Source organism: Eubalaena glacialis, chromosome 4 (genome assembly GCF_028564815.1).
Source record: "Eubalaena glacialis isolate mEubGla1 chromosome 4, mEubGla1.1.hap2.+ XY, whole genome shotgun sequence".
Lineage (NCBI taxonomy): Eukaryota > Metazoa > Chordata > Mammalia > Artiodactyla > Balaenidae > Eubalaena > Eubalaena glacialis.
The window spans coordinates 66673156-66692289 of NC_083719.1; the positions used below are offsets into that span (position 1 = coordinate 66673156).

Below are 19134 nucleotides of genomic sequence, written 5' to 3' on the forward strand. Positions count from 1 at the left end.
GTGGCAGTTATCACAGTTAGTAGTTCTATATTCATAGTAATGTCTGCCTTTCACTAGACCATAAGCTTGATGAAGACAAAGACCGTGAGTTTTGGTCATCATTCTATTCTCAATGCCTATTAAGGTGCTTACTGTAGACGACACATTTGTGCCCCCCCCCCCACCAAAATTCATATGTTGAAACCTGATTCCCAGTGTGATGATATTTGGAGATGCAGCCTTTGGAGGTGATTAGGTTATGAGGGTGGAGCCCTCATGAATGGAATTAGTGCCCTTATATAAGGGACTCAGGAGCGGTCCCTTGTCCCCTTCTGCCATGTGAGGACACAGAGAAAAGATGGCCATCTCTGAACTAGGAAGCCAGCTCTCACCAGACACCAAATGTGCCAGCACCATGATCTGGGACTTCCCAGCCTCCAGAACTGTGAGAAATCAATTTCTATTGTTGATAAGCCACCCAGTCTATGGTATTCTGTTATAGCAAGCCGAATAAGTGTATATATGTATGTGTGCAGTATTTTTACATATGTATGTATATGCCTATATACATTTTCCTTCTTCTCTTTTGGTTTTATTTATTGTATTTATATGGTGATATTCTTATTCTGATCAAATGATAAGGCTGTGTTTAAAGCAGTAGGTTCTTATTAGCATATTTGGTGTCACATCCTATAGTAAATTAAGAAGAGATTTTAGAATTAGGATGTTGCTAATTTTTATAATTTCATGATGAAATTCTCTAATATTTTATAGCTCATAATTTCTAGATAGTATTATTAACAGTGTATGCATTTAGCCAAATGCAATTTGGAAAATATAGTTGATATTCATGGATTTTGCATTTGTAGCTGCAGATAGTGTACTCTGCCTCGAAAAGAAAAAAATAAATTATCATTTAACTTTTAATAACAGACTCATGGAGTCTGAGTCCAAACAAGTTTTAAGTGGAAGAGAGAACGCTTATCTAGCTCTCCCATTAAACTTTGGCTCTGTAGATGGTTTATGATCATCCATTATTAAATTCACTTCACTCCTTTTGATCCTCTCTGCACCACCAGATCCCAACTCTGCAGATATTACATAAGGAACACGATAGCATTGCAGTGACCAAATGTAAATCAAATACTCTTCAAAGCTTCGTGCACACATTAGGAGGATTGCTGCATCCTGCCTCTGGTGGATTCTCCTGGATTGTAAGACGCTACGTGCAGTGTGGGAGCAATAAAAAATGACCAAACAAAAATTGCTATCGAAACTCAGAATCCTCTTCCTTATCTGCTGCCTCTCATCGTACAAACCATAAAGTTTCCTGAGATTTGGAAAGACTGACTAGGACTTGATTAGGAAAAGTTCCTAGATTTTGGTCCTGAATTTATTTAACAAATGTATTGATTACCTATACTATGTGCCCAGTATTAGTTGAGGTGACTGGGATACATCAGACAAAGATCCCTGCCCTTGTGGAGCTGATATATGTTCTTGTGGCAGAGATGGACACAAACAATTGCATAAAAATAAGTAAAGTAGATATCCAGGACTACAGAGAAAAGGAAAAGAAGATCAGAGATAGATCGGGATGCCACAGGAGGGGAAGAGCACAGTAGTCAGGGTGCATTCATTAAGAAGGTGAAAAATGATCCCAGATTTGAAGAAGGGGGTTAGCCAAGAGAAACTGCTCCTCATCAGCCATGCAACCTGGGCCAGCAACATTTAAGTGCTGGGTCTTGATTTCCTCATTTATACAATGGCGTATTGATCTCAATGATCTATATTAAAGTCCTTTTAAGTTCTTAAATTCTGTAAACTATGATTTACTTTATGCCAACATTACAGAATGAAAGCAGTGATCTATTAATGTACATTAGGCCCACACAATGTGTCATGTGTTGCTAAATGCCATGGATGCCACAGGATTTGAGAAGTGCTCATTATGATAGTGGTAATTTAGAAGTGTCTCATTGCACTCATTCATGTATTCAGCACATATATTAAGCACCTACTATGTGCCAGGAACTACTGTATAGCTGAAGTGTTACAAAGCTGACAGTCTGATGCTAAGCTAGGATGGAAGAGTGGTTTGGGGCACAAGAAGGGGGAACCAACCACATTGAGTGGAGAGTGTCTACTTCTGTGAGGGATTCTAGATTTACATTATTTTTGCCACCCACAGAGATGAACTTCTGACAACTCTTTCTTTAAAAAAATCTAATTGCTTTATCTTTTGAGAAAAGTGACCATAAGTTTTACTTATTATAAAGAAGGGAACTGTTTTCATCTCTAAGATTTCCTCTTATTATTCTTTTAAAAAGTTTAATGTAGCTTATTTGTGTTCACCTAATAAGTATATTAAGGGGAATATTACTTAAGTTTGGAAAGCTTCATTTTCTACACGGAAAGTAAAAGTGATCAGATAATGTTTAATACTATTGGAGAAATTTAAAACTGGAATTAAGGAGGGCAAAGAAGGCAACTTATAAAATGTTTACTTCATTAGAACTAAGGTAATGATATGGTTCTGCTAGCAAATGAATTTGAAAAGCATGACCTTTTCCCACCAGTATTTGTGCTCCTTTTTCTATTTGAAAATCAGTTTTCTGTGACAGTGAAGAAATAATCAACATGGCGATAACAACTATCGTCTACTGGAGCTTATTGTGTTCTGGGTACTAAGCACTTTTCCATATATTATCTAATTTAATTCTCACAAAGCTTTATAAAATAACAGTGATTATACCCAATTCTATAGATGAGATAACTGAGACTTGAAGAGATTAAGTAAACTGCCCAAGGTCTAAAGCCAGTAACTGGCATTAGGGGAAAAACTCCTGAACTTGTCATCAGAAGACCTGCACTTGGAATGCCAGAGGCAGGAAACACGGGATCGCTGCCATGGATAAGATCGGGCGGTTACGTATTCAGTATAACTATAATTGTTTTGCAGCTATTTTGGTTAATAGGCAAATGGTCATAAAATTTCTCTGCTGTCCATATAAATGTCTTCGTAAAAGTTGTATTTTAAAAAGTATATTCATCATCTCTGAACTTCTACTGGTAATTGAAAGTCTACAAAGAGTTTTTTTAGACCAGATCCAAATATTTTAAAAATTGTGCTTTTGTGTGATTTAGTACTCCATGTAAAATTCTTCCTAATGAACTCAAGTTTCAAAGGATTGAGAAGTTGTTTGACTAGGCACATCATGAAATGAGGAGTATAATCCATTAGTTGAGATTGTTATAGCGACAATGTCAACAGCAGTTATCTCTTCCTGTAGAAGTATTTGAGGAAATTACTATCCCCCACACTGTGAACAGTATATGATACAGAAGCTGATATCTTGATTGCAAATTTTTAGCAGACTCCATGGACAAGTGTAGTTTACTTTCTTGTATAACCAAGTTGATTCAATTAAAAAAATTAAAGGAAGTGAATTAGTACAAGTGCAATTTTATCGAAAGCTTTTCAATAGAAACACTTTGCACAGGAATCTATACTTACCATTTTTTCCCCTGGTATTCTGACTTTTTTTTTTAAGCCAGATTAAAAATTTTTTTTTTGCCTATATCTCTATAGAATCTCCCACAACTAGATAAGGAGGAAGCCTTCAGAAAAAATAATTAGGTAACTCTTATGCATAAGAGTTAAGAACGTGTTAACAAAGTGGTCAGCATCTTTATCAAGGCAGACAAGGAGAATATGAGGATTATGTGCATTATTCCCCTGGTATTATTTAAGCCTGGGAAACTTGAGGTACAAAAATAAAAAATTAATTAAAAATGAGAGATAGAAAAGGTGTTTTTGTAGTAACACGAATTTTGAATAATTTTCTGTCACTGAGAGAAGCTCATACTGCTTACCACTACAATTTGGGAATTTGAGATTCACATTACTAATTTAATCATTTGATTGCAAAACTCTTATAAAATTTTATGAAGGCTTCCGCTCCCTTAAATTCCTTCTGGGCCATGTTTTTGTTTTGTTTTTGGAGGGCTGTGTTTGATAAATAGAAGTTTTAAATATGAGAAAATAATCCAGTATTTCAAGTAAGTAATGCAGGTTATCTGCTTTAATGATTATCTGCTGTGCTGTGGGTTTATTTTTGTGTTATAAAAGGCGACTGAAATTATGGCAGGCCATTTGGAAGTGTTTTCTCTGAAGGGCTGAGAACATGAAAGTTCAATCTGAATGCTATAATAAAGTAAAAAGAAAACTTTTTGTTCGATAAAAACTAATGAGAACAGGTATTTGGAGCAATTTAAAAAAAAATTTCAACTATGGACATAGCATCATAATATTGACCCAAATCACATTTCAGTGTTAATTTCCACAAGCAAAATGTAGGTCTTGTAGTTTTTGTTTTTTTGTTGTTGTTTTTTTTTTTTGTAGTTTTATTACTTGAAAACTCAGAGCAACTTTCTAAGAACATGAATTTACAATTAAAATGAAGTGGACTAGCAAGTCATTTTTTAAAAAATTGGATAGTGTAGGCAAATAATCTGGATAATTCTGATACCTTATGTCAGCAATTCCTTTGCGCTAAATTTCAACAGAGTATATGGGAATGGAAAGACTGGAGCAACAGAAGTTTTCCTTGCTGAGAAAACTTGAGTCTGACTTACAGGCTTCCTTCAGGAGTAACTTTTAAAATGTTAATATAGTTTTAAAATAATATTTTTATACTCTGCATGAAACTTAGACTAAGTGATTTATACATCGATAACAGGTATCTAGTCTAGTAATGGCTTGAAACCATTGCTAAAGTTTATCCTCCATCGGATTTAAAACTGCTGTTGTTAACAATTACTAGGTATTACTGTCTGGCTGAATTGACTTCTGTGACTTGATGTTAAAAGGATGTTCTCCCTCATCAGAAATCTCTATGTGTAAATATCTTAAGTCTCTGGGAAACAGCTTTGATTCTACTATATACAGTAAAGGAAACAGCTGAGTCAGCAGCTTGCATAGTAAAACTTATGATTATGTAATTCCTTTTTATGGTCCAACAGTGAAAATCGTAAAGCTGTTAGAAACAAAGAGAACTGAAAGAGAAATGCCTAAAATAGCTAGACATTGTCGAATTCAGAATTCTATCTGGGTAGTTGTAATACATGCAGGAAAATACTTCCAGCCAGACCTACACTATCATTTGACCTTCACAAGTCATACTTTTCAACAGTGGATGCAGTTTTCTGAGACTACACTTTTGACCTTGAAGCCATAACTTGATGTTTTATGTCTCTTAGCAAACTTATAATGCCTCTGGTCCCCAAACTGAGTTCATCTAAAATTCATACCATCATATGTTTAAACTGTTAAATCCTGTAATTCTTATTTTAATTATTCAGCATACAAGGGCAAAGAGAGAAGCTCCAGCTCCTTTAGAATTATATTTTTCTTATTGCATTGAAATGCAACATTGAAAGCTAAGTCTTATGGAAAGCTAAGTCTCTTAGCTTTCTTAATGCAGGATGTCCCTCATCTGAAGCTGGGGCTGAGGAAATAGCTGCATTGTACTGCAGCCTCAAATCCTGCTACAGCTCCCCGGCTTAGGATTCAGCTGAGCTGAAAAGAAATATGCAGGGCAATACATTGGTCTATGGGAACTAAAGCTTTACCGAAGGAAATTTTAATAGGGTAAGTTACTTTTTCCTGAACCTTAGCTTGTCTGACTTTCATTTTCACGTTGTTTTTCTTAATGATGATTCTAACAAAATGACCTTACATCTCACGTTTTACTTCCTATTTCTCCCCCCCTTTTGCCTTGCCTCTAAATAAACTTTCTACCCTCCATTCTACCTAGAAGATAGCAACTGAAAAACCTTGAACAATTGCATCAACTCCCTGCAGTTGGACATTCTTAAGCCAATCCACTTTAATTGTCCCCGATTCTTAACTCTACTGTAATGCAATAGCATTCAGAAGCCAGGGAGCATGTTCACCAATTCGCTGAAAGGAAAAGTCAATGCAGCAGAACTAAAATTAAGAAGCACTAACCAAGCATCTCAACTCTAAGTAACTTGAAATGAATTTGACTTTCATAAGAGAAGCTGTGTTTCCTTACCTTGGATGTGAATAACTCTGTCATGATCTACAGTATAGTTGTCTGAATGACGATCGGCCCAGCAGATTGAAATCAGCACCAGAAGAAGTAGACTCTTCATCTTTGTAGCCCAAAGAATCTTCTTCACTGTGAGAGCATCACATACAAAGAGGCTTGTGAGATTTGGAACCCTTTGGAGTGTTGCACTGCACAACTTATTACTGCCTTATCATCATAGAATGGGTCTGTAAAAATATTTAACCCAATGTGCTCAGAAAGTTACTGTAGCTGTCTTTGGGAGCTGAAGACTGCAGCTTTGAACAATTCCAATTTCTCTTATGTAGCCAGAGTCCAAACAGTGTTTAACTCTATCTTTGCAGAATTGTAAATCTTGAAATTTATTTAGAACAGTATAGTTTCGATGTAGAGAGTTATAGCAAGTTACAAAAAGACGTGGCAAGGATATAAACAGACTTTTCAAAAATATTTAAACCTCTGAATTTGAAGTATAAGTTAATAAAACAGTTTGATATAGCTACATATGAATATTTATCATCAGGTTTAATTCAGAACTGAATCCATTCATTTTACATATGGCTTCCTAAGCAGGTTAGATTTGCTTGTTCTAAATAGAAAAGAGGACAAACAAAAACATGCCTGATTAAACAGAAGCAGCACATTTGTTACAGACTCACCATCTTAAACACTGCTTGGGTCTATGGTGAATAGTTGAAAATTATAGACAAACTAGGTTAGAGTTGTGTATGCTACCACTGCAGTCATCCTGATTGATTTTTCATTCATTTCTACCTAAAATGCTGACACATCAACTTGGAGTGCCAGGTAGGGTCTCTGCAGTCAGCAGAGCCACGGCTGCAGGGACCGTCCCTGCCAGCCTCGCAGGGCAATTAGGCAAATAAAGAGCTGAAATAGACCGCCAGGCGCAGCTCTAGTCCTGAGTGAAAGAGGCTGAGCCATCGCCTGGCTGTCCTTTATTGCAAGACCGATTTGACAAAAAGGGACACAATCCCCCCAAAACTTCGTCATTCTAAGGACCAAAAAGTGATTCCAAATAATACAAACCAGACGACCTTTGCAGTATTTGCCAGGCAAGATTTTCAGTGTAGCTCCTCTTTTAATGTGGAAGCTGAGGCAGACATTAACAAGAGCTTTCTTTTTCTCTCATGCACACAGCAGCCTTAACAATACTTGGCTATTTTTAAGACTGAAATTGCACAGTAATGACTTCTCACACTAGTTTGTTTTTTCCAGGAAAGCCTGACTCCCTGGAATACTTATTAAAGAGCTCTGAGTCTGTTCCTGGAGGTCCTTGCAGGCCAGCCTCTTCTCCAGAGCCTAATGCGCTACTCACAGACGTCCCCCAAGTCTCTTGGGACAGCAGTACCTCTCTGCCTTCTCCCCTCTAAAAATCGGCATCGTTGTGATGCTTATGGATTCAGTCTCTCATGTTTGCTTTAAGCCTTTTCTTTTTCTTCATTATGTCACAGAAAGAAGATGGTGGATGAGCAAATTGAGAAACTTACTTTCCCAGGAAACTAAAACTGTCACCTGCAAAATTCTCTCCGATTTACTGATCTTGTTTTCAGGAGTTCACTTGCTTGCTCCTCTGAGGTTTCTTGGGAAATGATTATTTTTTTGAAACAACTGACTTTTGTCCATAGGAATACTGTTAACAAATATTACCTGTTTCCAGCCCCGAACTACGCTTTGGGTGAACAGATATAATAGAGGTGACCTTTTGGAATTTGGAATATGATTGACACAGTTATAGACAGACACATAAGACAGTGGGCCAACGGGTATATGAGGTGTCCTGTGCTCTTTGCTCACCACGGGAATCAGAGGAGAGGGGGAAATGTGGAAGAGAGGGTGTGAGAAAAACATACAATTTTGACTGTTAAAGGAGACATTCTAAGAAGGGTCAAGATGAGCAGAGGCAGAGAATTTGCTAGATTATCTTGCACATTAGGGTGGACATCTACAGTATAATTTATAGGGAGTTGTGTACTCCCCCCTAAAAACACACACACACAGTTATGCATCCTACCACAGAAGTCACCCTGATTTTTACTCATTTGTACCTAAAATATATCACACACAAATTTATCTACTTTAATTCCATATCATAGTATTAAAAATTATATCACTAAGGATTCATTCCATTGTGTCACAGTATTAAGTATCCAACGACCCAATTTTAAAATGCAAACATCCTGGGGTGGGGGCAGTGCTGGAGATAAATAATAATAATAACAGCAGTTCCTTTTAATTGAATGTCTACTATCTGCCAAGTGCTCTGCTAAGCACTGTGCGTGTAATGGCTCATGCAGTCCTTATAATAATCCTGTGAGACAAATCTTTCCATTTTTTCTGACACAGTTACCTTGTTGGAGGTCACACATCTAAGAAAGCGACAATGTTTGTATTTGCCTTAGGCAAAAGCAACACCTACTCTGAGTTGCACTTATTTTTCTGAAAGAGAAAGTTATTTGTTTTGTTGCCTTTCTTATTTAGGCTCTTTTACTTGAACGTAGGTGATATGAAAACTTTGACTTATGTTATATGTGAGTATAAACTTTTTTTTCCAAGGCTTCCATATGAGAGTCAGATGGCACTTTTCGTGGCAAGGTCGTGCCCTGCCTTGTTTACAGCACCACTCTGGTGCCATGAGCACCACCACGGTGGCTCACGTGTGGGCACACACACGTGCATTCACACGCACACCATCTTTAATTAAAATAGCTGAGGACATTGCACATCCTCAGTGCAAATACCCCTACACGGGCATCAGTGCAGTCCAGGTAGGAGAAAGTGGAAATGGTCTTTGTTACCCTGGCAGTATAACAACTGTGTCACCAAAAGACATGAAACTAGGAAAGCAAACCTCAGGGACACAATTTTCAGGTGTTTAAGCAAACTGCAAGTACACACGAGGTACTGCACACTAGGTTGAGGTTCCTGAGGATGAGGGCTGTGCCAGCTGTCTGTGTGCTGGTCCTCAAAGGAGAAGGACACTGAACCCTGTTTATTTGCATTTGTAATGACGTCTTCTCTGAATATCCAGGTATTTTTGGTTAAAATTTTTCAGTTTTTGATAAGAGCAGAATTTAGGAAATTTGGGGGCCTTTATAGAACCAGTTATTGCCAGCCTTGAATTAACAGTCTTAATTCACCTGCAGCTCACACACTGATGGTCTCTTTCTACAGCCTACCAAACCTTGCCACCGTGATGCTGCAGCCAGCTTCAAGATGAGTTCAGATTAAGATGTCTGTGTTCACAGTCACAGGCATGATAGTACTGTGATTTTACAGTTCTGCTTTGGTGACAATTGAACCACTATTTGGAAGCAAGATATCTGCCCAACTTAAAAGTCTAATAGTTCGATAGACACAAAGATATACAATACCAACAGTCTAATACCAAAGTGGCCGACTGCTATTTCTTAAACACCTACTGTGTTAAAATTATTGTATTAGGCAATGGGGAAATAAAGTGGAAGGCATGTATGCTATTTTCTGTGTCTTGAGAGCTAAGGCCACATATTTCCTGAACTACTATTACAGTAGGGCCCTCTGTATCCATGGGTTCTGCATCCTCGGAGTCAACCGATCTCAGAACAAAAATATTTGGGGAAAAAATTGCAGAAAGTACCAAAAAAGCAAAACTTTAATTTCAAATATTTTCATAGCATTTACATCGTATTAGTTATTATAAGTAATCTGGAGATGATTTAAAGTATACAAGAGGATGTGCCTAGGTTATATGCAAATATATTAGGGACTTGAGCATTTTATTTTATTTTTTTAATAAATTCATTTATTTTTTCGCTGCATTGGGTCTTCGTTGCTGTGCGCGGGCTTTCTCTAGTTGCACCGAGTGGGGGCTACTCTTCGTTGAGGTGTGCGGGCTTCTCATTGCGGTGGCTTCTCTTGCTGTGGAGCATGGGCTCTAGGTGCATGGGCTTCAGTAGTTGCGGTGCATGGACTTAGTTGCTCCGCAGCATGTGGGATCTTCCCGGACCAGGGCTCGAACCCGTGTCCCCTGCATTGGCAAGAGGATTCTTAACCGCTGCACCACCAGGGAAGCCCTTGAGCATTTTATATAAGGGACTTGAGCATCTGTGGGTTTTGGTATCCACAGGGCATCCTGGAACCAATTCCCACAAGGACTCTGGGGACAACTGTACATGCCTGGTACTGTCCTTGTAGCTTCACCCATTTAATTGTTATTTCTCAGAACAGCTCAATTGAAGTATGTTAGTATACACATTTTACAGCTCTGGAAACACGTCAGAGTGGTGAAGTCCGCATCATGTAAAGTGAGAAGCTGGGGATCTGGGCAGTCTGATGTGAGCCTGAACAATCCACCGCCATCACTGGTGTCTGGTGTACCCTGAGGAATGCCATCAGCTCTCACAACTCTTTCAAGGCTTCACACAAGCTGGAGTGCTTCTCCTCATCCTTCTCTCACTGGGTTGTAGGCATAGCACTGATCACAGCACTGTTGGCACAAGACGTGTGTACATCCAAAGTTGGAATGCTTTCCTCACTGCACGCCCAATCCTGTGTGCCAAGAGGAAGGGCGAATGGAAAACTGGACCTGGGAGAAACAGTTACCAGGACTAAAGGAGCCAAGACTGAGGCGAGTTTTTACACTGTTTGAAGATCACGTGTGTAGTTATATAGAGGACAGGTGAAGAGTTGTTTTTTTCCCTCCATTGAGGGCATAATTAAATACACCAGGTTTCAATTCAGCACTTGAAATTTAGTTTACAGGTTATGAGAATCAATACAGAGGTTGCTAGAAACTGAATGAGCAAACCATAGAATCTGATTGGACAGAATTATTTTACAATAGACTGAATCTTCTCCTCCTTGATATCTTTCAAGTCTGATCTAGTTACAGGCAGAAGATGGTCCATGATCAGTGGTGCAGTGAAATGAAAAAAAAACAAGGGACTGCAAAAGTATACTTTTTCATTAGGTTGAATTAATTCAACTTTTAAAAATTGTTCTTTTTTTCTGAAGTAACTTCTCTGACCATTTTTCTGTTAGAATGGCCTTTATTTCATGGAATTATAACTTTTAGACTTTTTAAAATTGTAGATTATTTTATACTTACTTAGCAATATATTTTTAATGACAATCTTATGCTGACTCATCACTTGTTTTGTTTTTGTTGGTTGGCTTTGTTTTCTGTTTCGACTCTGCAGGTGTGTAAAATCCAGAAGTCAGACCACTGACCCAAATGATGGCTAAAGAACTAAGACTACTGATGCATTTGAATTGTTCAGTGTGCGGAGGGACCCCTGGGTGTTTACCTAAGCCCCAGGATTTACTGCACACAATGGGGCAGAATGCAGAACTGCTTGGAATATACCCAATGATCAAAAGAGAAGCCATGAATGAAAAAAATCTGTGTTCAATTATACAACAGTAACTACCCTCAGGGAGTGAGTCTGTATAAACTCCAAGTGAACAAAACATCTGCCCTGTCATCTTGCATTGTTCTATGAAAGTGCAAACTACTGAAGAAGTAGAAGAGAATTTATGATGCCCTGAATTAGATGTCTAGCCACAGACATTGTGGTAACCTCCTTCTCAGGCCATGGTCAGTCTACTGGTTCCTTGGCGTGATCCTTTGGCAACCTAAGAAGCTGGAAAAAGTCCTAGGTCAGGAGGAAGAAACCATGAGTTCTATACCAGGTCTCATCATCAACACATCAGGTCTCAATTTTTTCACCTACAAAATAGTAATAATTTTTTTCCCCAAGGTGAAAAGTGTTTTTGAAAAGTATAAAAACTGTGCAGACTAAGGTGTTGTTATCAAGCTGGCATGGTTCACCTCAAACCTGATCAGTTTTCATAGATAAATGTAAGAAAATAGCAAACTAAAGATATCTCCTTCTCAGAGGCAGGTGAGTTCTAAAAAGTTCACTATCGCTTGTATGTGGAATCTAAAAATGATACAAATGAACTTATATACAAAACAGACCCACAGACAGAAAACAAACTTATGGTTACCAAAGGGGAAAGGTGCGGGGGAGGGATAAATTAGGAGTTTGGGATTAACATATTAACATAACACACTACTGTATATAAAATAGATAACCATCAAGGACCTACTGTATAGCACAGAGAACTCTACTCAGTATTTTGTAATAACCTATCGGGGAAAAGAATCTGAAAAAGAATATATATGTATATATATATATATATATATATATCTGAGTCACTTTGCTGTACACCTGAAACTAACACAGCATTGTAAATCAACTATACTTCAATTAAAAAAAGAAGTTCACTATTTGGAATGAGTGCAGGAACCAAAACACAGAGGAGCGCCTGAAGCAGCAGTAGTAACAGCACCAGGCAACTCATTAAAAAAGCGAATTCCCTGGGCCCTACAACAGATCTCCTGAATCAGAAACTGAGGGTAGGGCCCAGCTGGCAGTGTTTCACAAGCCCTGCCCCCTCCTCCAGGTGAGTCTGACGCAGGCTCAGATTGGAGAACCACGTGTCTAAGCCTTTAAGAATACCAGGCGTTCTTCATCTCGTGCTTGAGCTTCAGGGAGTCAAAGCTGAGTTACGAAAGGATCACGCCAAGGACAAGGAAGCAACAGACCGACCGTTTCTAGACTACGAGGTCACCAGGGTGTCCGGTAATGTTAAAGCCTTAGAATAATTGAACCTAGGGTCCTCACGACTCTCAAAGTAAGCTGCATTTTAAATTTTATGACTTTTTTCCTTCCTCCTCCATACTTTGAAATCAGCCTATTTAATTTCCATTTTGCCCCTAAAGTTTTCATTTCAAAGATGTTTCTTATCTTTTGTTTTGCTTTTCTGCTTCTACTTCTTCATTTGTTACCTACAAATCTTACCCATCCATTGTAACTTCATTTTTTTCTCTTCTCTTTTCCCTGTATTTATTATATTTATTACATTATTTGATATTGGATGTGATCATATGATTTATCATCCAAACCAGGGCAGAGAATGAACAGAAGAACTATTTATAACTGTATGGGAAACCAGTACCATGTAAATTGGGGCTATCCTAGGGAGATGGGCAATATGTTATGAGTGTGATGGAGGAAAGGCAGAATTTAGTTTCATTCTTTGCTCTGTCACTCCAGTTGTGTGACTCTTAAGAGAAGTAATTCAGCTGCTTCAGGGTCAGATTTTTTTTATCCATCAATTAGAATAGTTGATGACAAATGGCAAAGCCTTCCACACATTCTTTGCTGTTATTATTATTCAACTTTTTCTTAACGGAGATATCAGGCCCTCCATTCTACTTACATTGCATTTTAGGAATGTTCACCTCAAAAAACAAATTAATGGATTTTTAAAGGGATGATATCAGTAATGCTTGTTTAAGTAGCATTTTGATTCACTTCTTGCTTTTTGGCTGGTTATTCTTTGCCAGCTGTCTCTTGGAGGAATATTGATAGAGTTTGGGACAAACTCAGCAACTCTTCACTTAATCAAAGCACATTTGCTCCAGCAGCTCATTGACCCATCTGAACCTGCTTTAGATAATTCCTGAGATAGGGGTTAGACTTCTCCAAAACCAGCTTTATGAAAGGGTTCCACAGTGGTTTTGTTTGTTGATTGCTTTTCTAAAACAAACATAAAAAGCATATATAAATAAAAGCACATATTATATTTGGTGTTTATAGTGTTCAGCCCTGCAAGTTTTTATTGAATCCCTAGGGAGTATGGGGGAAAGCAGTGCATATACATACTAATAAGCACAGTGACTTATTTGGACTTTTCTTGTTTCTGAGTAACTAATAGTCTGGCATTGCTGAACGAATAAATGAATGAGGCATATACAGCAGGATTCTGACACTCCCAGGTTATAGACTATGTGAAACCCTAACCGTATAGTGATGCTTAAGAGCTGGGAACACTTCATTCAGCGTTTATTTACATGCAATACCTTTGGTTGGAATTGTATTGGAGAGTAGGCAGCATAAACTATGCCTCTCCAATCTTGTGGGATAATACCAGTGGACAGGTAGATGTCAAAGTCCACTCATATAACAAGACGGAAAAAGTTGTAACTATAGTAATGCCTGCGCATTTACACGGGCAGTCAGTAAGACTGTCTTCCCAGGTCATGCCAAGGAAATTCCAGACTTGCTCTCATTATATTCCAATATTCTAGTTTTCTTTTTTTTTTTTTTTTAAGAGGGAAGGATTTTTAAATATATTTATTTATTTATTTTTGGCCGTGTTGGGTCTTCCTTTCTGTGCGAGGGCTTTCTCTAGTTGCGGCAAGCGGGGGCCACTCCTCATCGCGGTGCGCGGGCCTCTCACTATCGCGGCCTCTCTTGCTGCGGGGCACAGGCTCCAGACGCGCAGGCTCAGTAGTTGTGGCTCACGGGCCTAGCTGCTCCGCGGCATGTGGGATCTTCCCAGACCAGGGCTCGAAACCGTGTCCCTTGCATTGGCAGGCAGATTCTCAACCACTGCGCCACCAGGGAAGCCCCCAATATTCTAGTTCTAATGCTAGTGGATACTTCACAAGCTGTTGGAGAAAAAACTAGTATAAGATATGGGCAGGACTTAAGGTCTCAAAGCTCTGGAGTGTAGTGGACGTTGCTACAGCAGCTTGGGCATGTTCCCGTGAGCTGTGTGCGCGCCACCTGCAGGGTTCTCACGTCTACTCAAAAGCCTTTCAGTTACATGAGATTTCTAGGTTTTTAGGGTTGGGGCATGTCTTCCATAATTAATAGTTTGTTTCTTAACCAGAGAGTTATTAGTAAAGGAGGTCAATAAATAAATACATGTGAAGAAATACATTTTGATGATATTGGTGAGATTAAAAGAAAATGAATCTTTTACCTTCCCTTCTGTTTACCTGTGGGGAACTTATCCTACATTTGTTGCCCTAAAAAAAAATCATAATTTTACCATAGAACATTAAAAATTAGACTATAACTGATACGAATATTACATTGCTATGCAATTAAAAATGCATCCTTCATAGAATGCAGAAAACATTCATTTTCTATCATTACACATAAAGAAAATTTTCAAAAATCAAATCGCCTCATGAGCAATTCTTAAAAGATGATTAAACCAGTTGGTATATAAATTAGCAGTGCTGTCACTTCCCAAGCTCACTCACAATTTCTTTTATAGTTTGATTGCTAAATGCTGCCATGCTAAATGGTGTCTTGGCATTATAATCATGATCAAATTATGGGAATAATAAGTCCACATGCTAGAGGTAACTTTGACTAAAATTAAAATTTCACTAAAATTTTTTTCTGGACTAGAATAATCTCCTCAAAAACCAAACAAGAAAAACTTGTACATATGTTAGCATTGTTCTGAAGAAAGTTTTTTTACTCTAAAGCATATACTTGCTAGGCATACTTGTATAGGAAACACATCATTTTATAGATTCATTCTTCCTTGAGTCCATGATCAAAATTCTCAGTAGCATCATTAACAAAGCATTATACTGAATAATATAAAATTAAACGTTAAAAATATTTTTCTTAATGTATAAAATCAAATGACTTACTGCCATTCTCAGTAATACTAAATGATTTTTGAATGCTGACAAGGAATTTGGCATGAAATTAAAAACTCTACAAAGGGAAACATATTCCCTAGTGAATTGCAATGCAAATAGAACTTAAACACAGGCATTTTAAAGAGATTGGAAGGCCCCTTTTAACCAATGATGTATAGTAAACAGTTTTTCCTGAAACACTGTAAAAGAATGAATATATATATATATACACCTATATGAATATTAAGAGCTTAGATTGCTATCTCATTGTTTCCTAACATAACAAATCTAAAAACACAAAAGTGAATAAAATAAAACAACTTCCATTTTTATTAATCTTTTACATCATTTTAACACCATGGAAAATAACTCTCCTCTTTGTATTTTAATGTGCAAATATGAATAAGATGGTAAGTGTTAGGACTGCTTTTAAATGTAGGTTAGATAAAAACAAGTTACTCTAGCTCATATTCACACAACTAAATAAATCCAAACCTCTTAGCTGTAGACTTTATAATTTGAAACAATTTTTTTAAGCTATTTAGAAGTACAGTTTATACCTATAGAAAACTGATCATAACATGAATTTCAACTAAATTGCTTTTGAAAGTGTTTCTAATTAAGCTAGCAAAACAGTATTTTAAGGCTCCATTTCGTTTAAAGTGTTAGCATTTCTTATAAAGTTCAAAATTTCAACAGCTGTCAGTTAAACATTATATTAACACTAGATCTAAAAATACAACTGCAAATTATCTACAACACAGCTTTGGTGACAGTAGCAAGTTTTCAACATAATGCAAAATCCACCTCTAAGCTCCCCACTGAATCCTACATGGAATTCTAAACTAGCTGGCAAACAACAAGAATCAGGCAACTCACATATTTTAAACGATGATCAGACTCTGAGAAGGTGTAGAAAGATTTTAAATATATGTCAATTCTTATTTTTTACTGAATACAATGAAGAGTTTTATGATCAGTGTTTTCCTGAGGCATCTGATCATACTAAGTCATGATAAAAACAAAAATAAATCCATTAATGATCTTTAGAGCATAAACTTCTCTCCTCTTTGCTTGATGCAGCCCCCCACCTCTTTTGGCTGTCACTTTTAAGATATCTTCCAAGACCCTGAAGCAGGTTTACTATTGGTCCACATCCTACGTCAAAGCATGATCTCATCAGAATTCAGTTCATTGGCTTATGAATAACAAAGCCTGTTCCAGTCTGAAAGGCTGTGTCTACACAGCACAAAAAGGGAGAATCCAGTATTCTCCGCAAATATTGACTGCTAAGCTCATTAAATCAAGTTTCCAAATTGGTTTTGTGATACAAGATACAACCCAAGAATATGTCTTAATAGATTTTTAAGTTACAGTGATCTTTCAGTGTTTTTTAAGCTTTTAAAACTAAATAATCCTCATTTACATCTTCTTTAGCTGAGGAATTTTTTCATTCTGAAAACAACATCATTTTTTTTTAATTTTTATTTTTTTAAACATCTTTATTGGAGTGTAATTGCTTTGAAAACAACATCATTTAATCAACCTTTATAGGCACTGAAGCTTAGACAGTCAGAGCTCTAGACTCTAAAAATATCTACATAATTTATAACTTTCATAAAGAAGAATGCCATTTAAAACTTTTATGTAATATAAGTATTAGTCTTGCCATTGACTTAGAAGTAAATAATCATCTGTGAGTATAATGCATAAAAATATGGGCAGTACTATCAGAAGTACGGAAAGTAGGTACACATAGATCTCGAAGGTTTTTCAATGTCCTAAATACCATAAAATTACCACCCCGAACCCTCCCACAGACTTTCAAACTTCCTCCATAGTCCCACCACTAGAATTACCAATACAAAGTTGCCCAAGGTCTTTTCCATTTCAAACTTGACCATGGTTTTGTAAGATATTATGGAGAGTCTCAAGTCCATGCTAGCGAGAGCAGTGTAAAGGTGACAGAGTTCCTGGGTGGGTGCTGTTAGAGTTAAGAGGAAAGGAGCAACCATAAAAACTAAGTTTCATGGAAAGAAATGGCTGTTCATGAACAATTACATAAAGATCAGAATTCTCATCAATGCCGGGTAAATGACAGTTGAGGATTATTTGTGTACTAATGACCTTTGAATAATCTCTTTCATCTTGCTAACTTCAGCAGTACGCAGATCTATCTGTATCTAGGCGATAAAATGTAATCCTGAGAATAAAGTACCTAGAAAGCAAGGGAAATGGTGACACTGTGCAACTCCTCAAAAAATGAACTGCTATTAAAAAGGTGTAGCAAAACCTCACAAACTCAGCTGTCAGTTATCACCCTCAGGTGTTGGTAACTGCAACCTGAAAATCATTTGTAGTGCACACAATACTGCAAATACTGAGAGAACCACGAAAGGTATAAATGTCATGGGAAATAAAATGTCAATGGCTGATTCAGAGTGTGCATTTGCAGACAAGCGTTTAAAAGGCAAAAGCTCCTACCACTGCGAAGCAAGCAGAAAAGAACAAGAAGAGGAGGAGGAGGAGCGGGAAGGAAAGGAGGAATTGGGGGGAGGAGAAAGAGATGGGAAAGAAGAAGAAAAAGAGGAGGAGGAGGAGGGAGAAGAAAACAGCAGCAGCTGGGCCGTGGAGAAGGAGCAGTGTCCTTAGAGCTCATGGACTCCTGAAAAAGGCAGCCAGCAGCACAGCCACTGGCAATGGGAGGAATGACTTGAAGGACAGATACCCCAATAGAGAAAAAATGGCCAGATAGGCCAAGTGAACAATCTGAACAGATCCAGGGAGGGAAAAACCAGCCTGACATATCTTGAGGGCTCCTAATATGTACTGTGCCGCGTGAAGCCATAATTCAAGTAATTATCCATTGAGCGCCACTTCATGCCAGGCAAGTAGAAGTAAGGTTCAGCTTCAGATGGCAAAGCAGTTACCCTTTGGGAGGCTGCGAAGCGGTAGACAGCAGGATGCTAAGCATATAGAGGCATCTCGGTAGGATACTATTGGAGAAGGAGGAGGAGCTCTCTGGTATGCAGAGGGAATGGCACCCCCTGGAGCTGTGAAATGCAGCAGCCTTGTCAGGCACCTAATCCTGGTGCCTGGGAGGGGCTAGGAATGATTTCACAGAGAAGGTGACTGCTCAGCTGGATCTGAAAGATAAGAAGGAGGTAGAGAAGAGGGAAAGGGATACCGCTGTCTGTTAGAATAGCACATGCAAAGGAAATGAGCTGTGAGAGGCTTGGGCTGCTTGTGTGACGACACGTAGCTCCCTGTGACGGGAGAGTAGGATAATCAGAATGGGCTGGCCAGAGACGAGGCTGGACAGGCGGGCAGGGGCAGGGGCAAGAAGGCCTTGCATGTCACGCTTGTTTGCATTTTCCCTGATGCTGTCAGCTCTTCTAAACAAAGTGCCACAACCACCGAGAGTTATTTATCTTTACACGTCTCACAATAATATTCTCAAAATACAACCCTGTTAGAGCATATTACTAAGAGGGATTTTCTTTTCTTTTTCTTTAAGTATAGTTGATTTACAATGTTTCAGGT

At 38.0% G+C, this 19134-nt stretch overlaps 1 protein-coding gene across 1 annotated transcript in view; it reads right to left on the reverse strand.

Moving 5' to 3' along the window:
• Positions 1–19134, reverse strand: part of HAPLN1 (hyaluronan and proteoglycan link protein 1) — a 68258-nt gene that overhangs the window by 23059 nt on the left and 26065 nt on the right. The window contains exon 2 of the mRNA XM_061187977.1: positions 6060–6185. Coding sequence (XP_061043960.1) covers positions 6060–6159 — 100 coding nt within the window. The 5' untranslated portion in view covers positions 6160–6185. The remainder of the gene's footprint in view (positions 1–6059; positions 6186–19134) is intronic.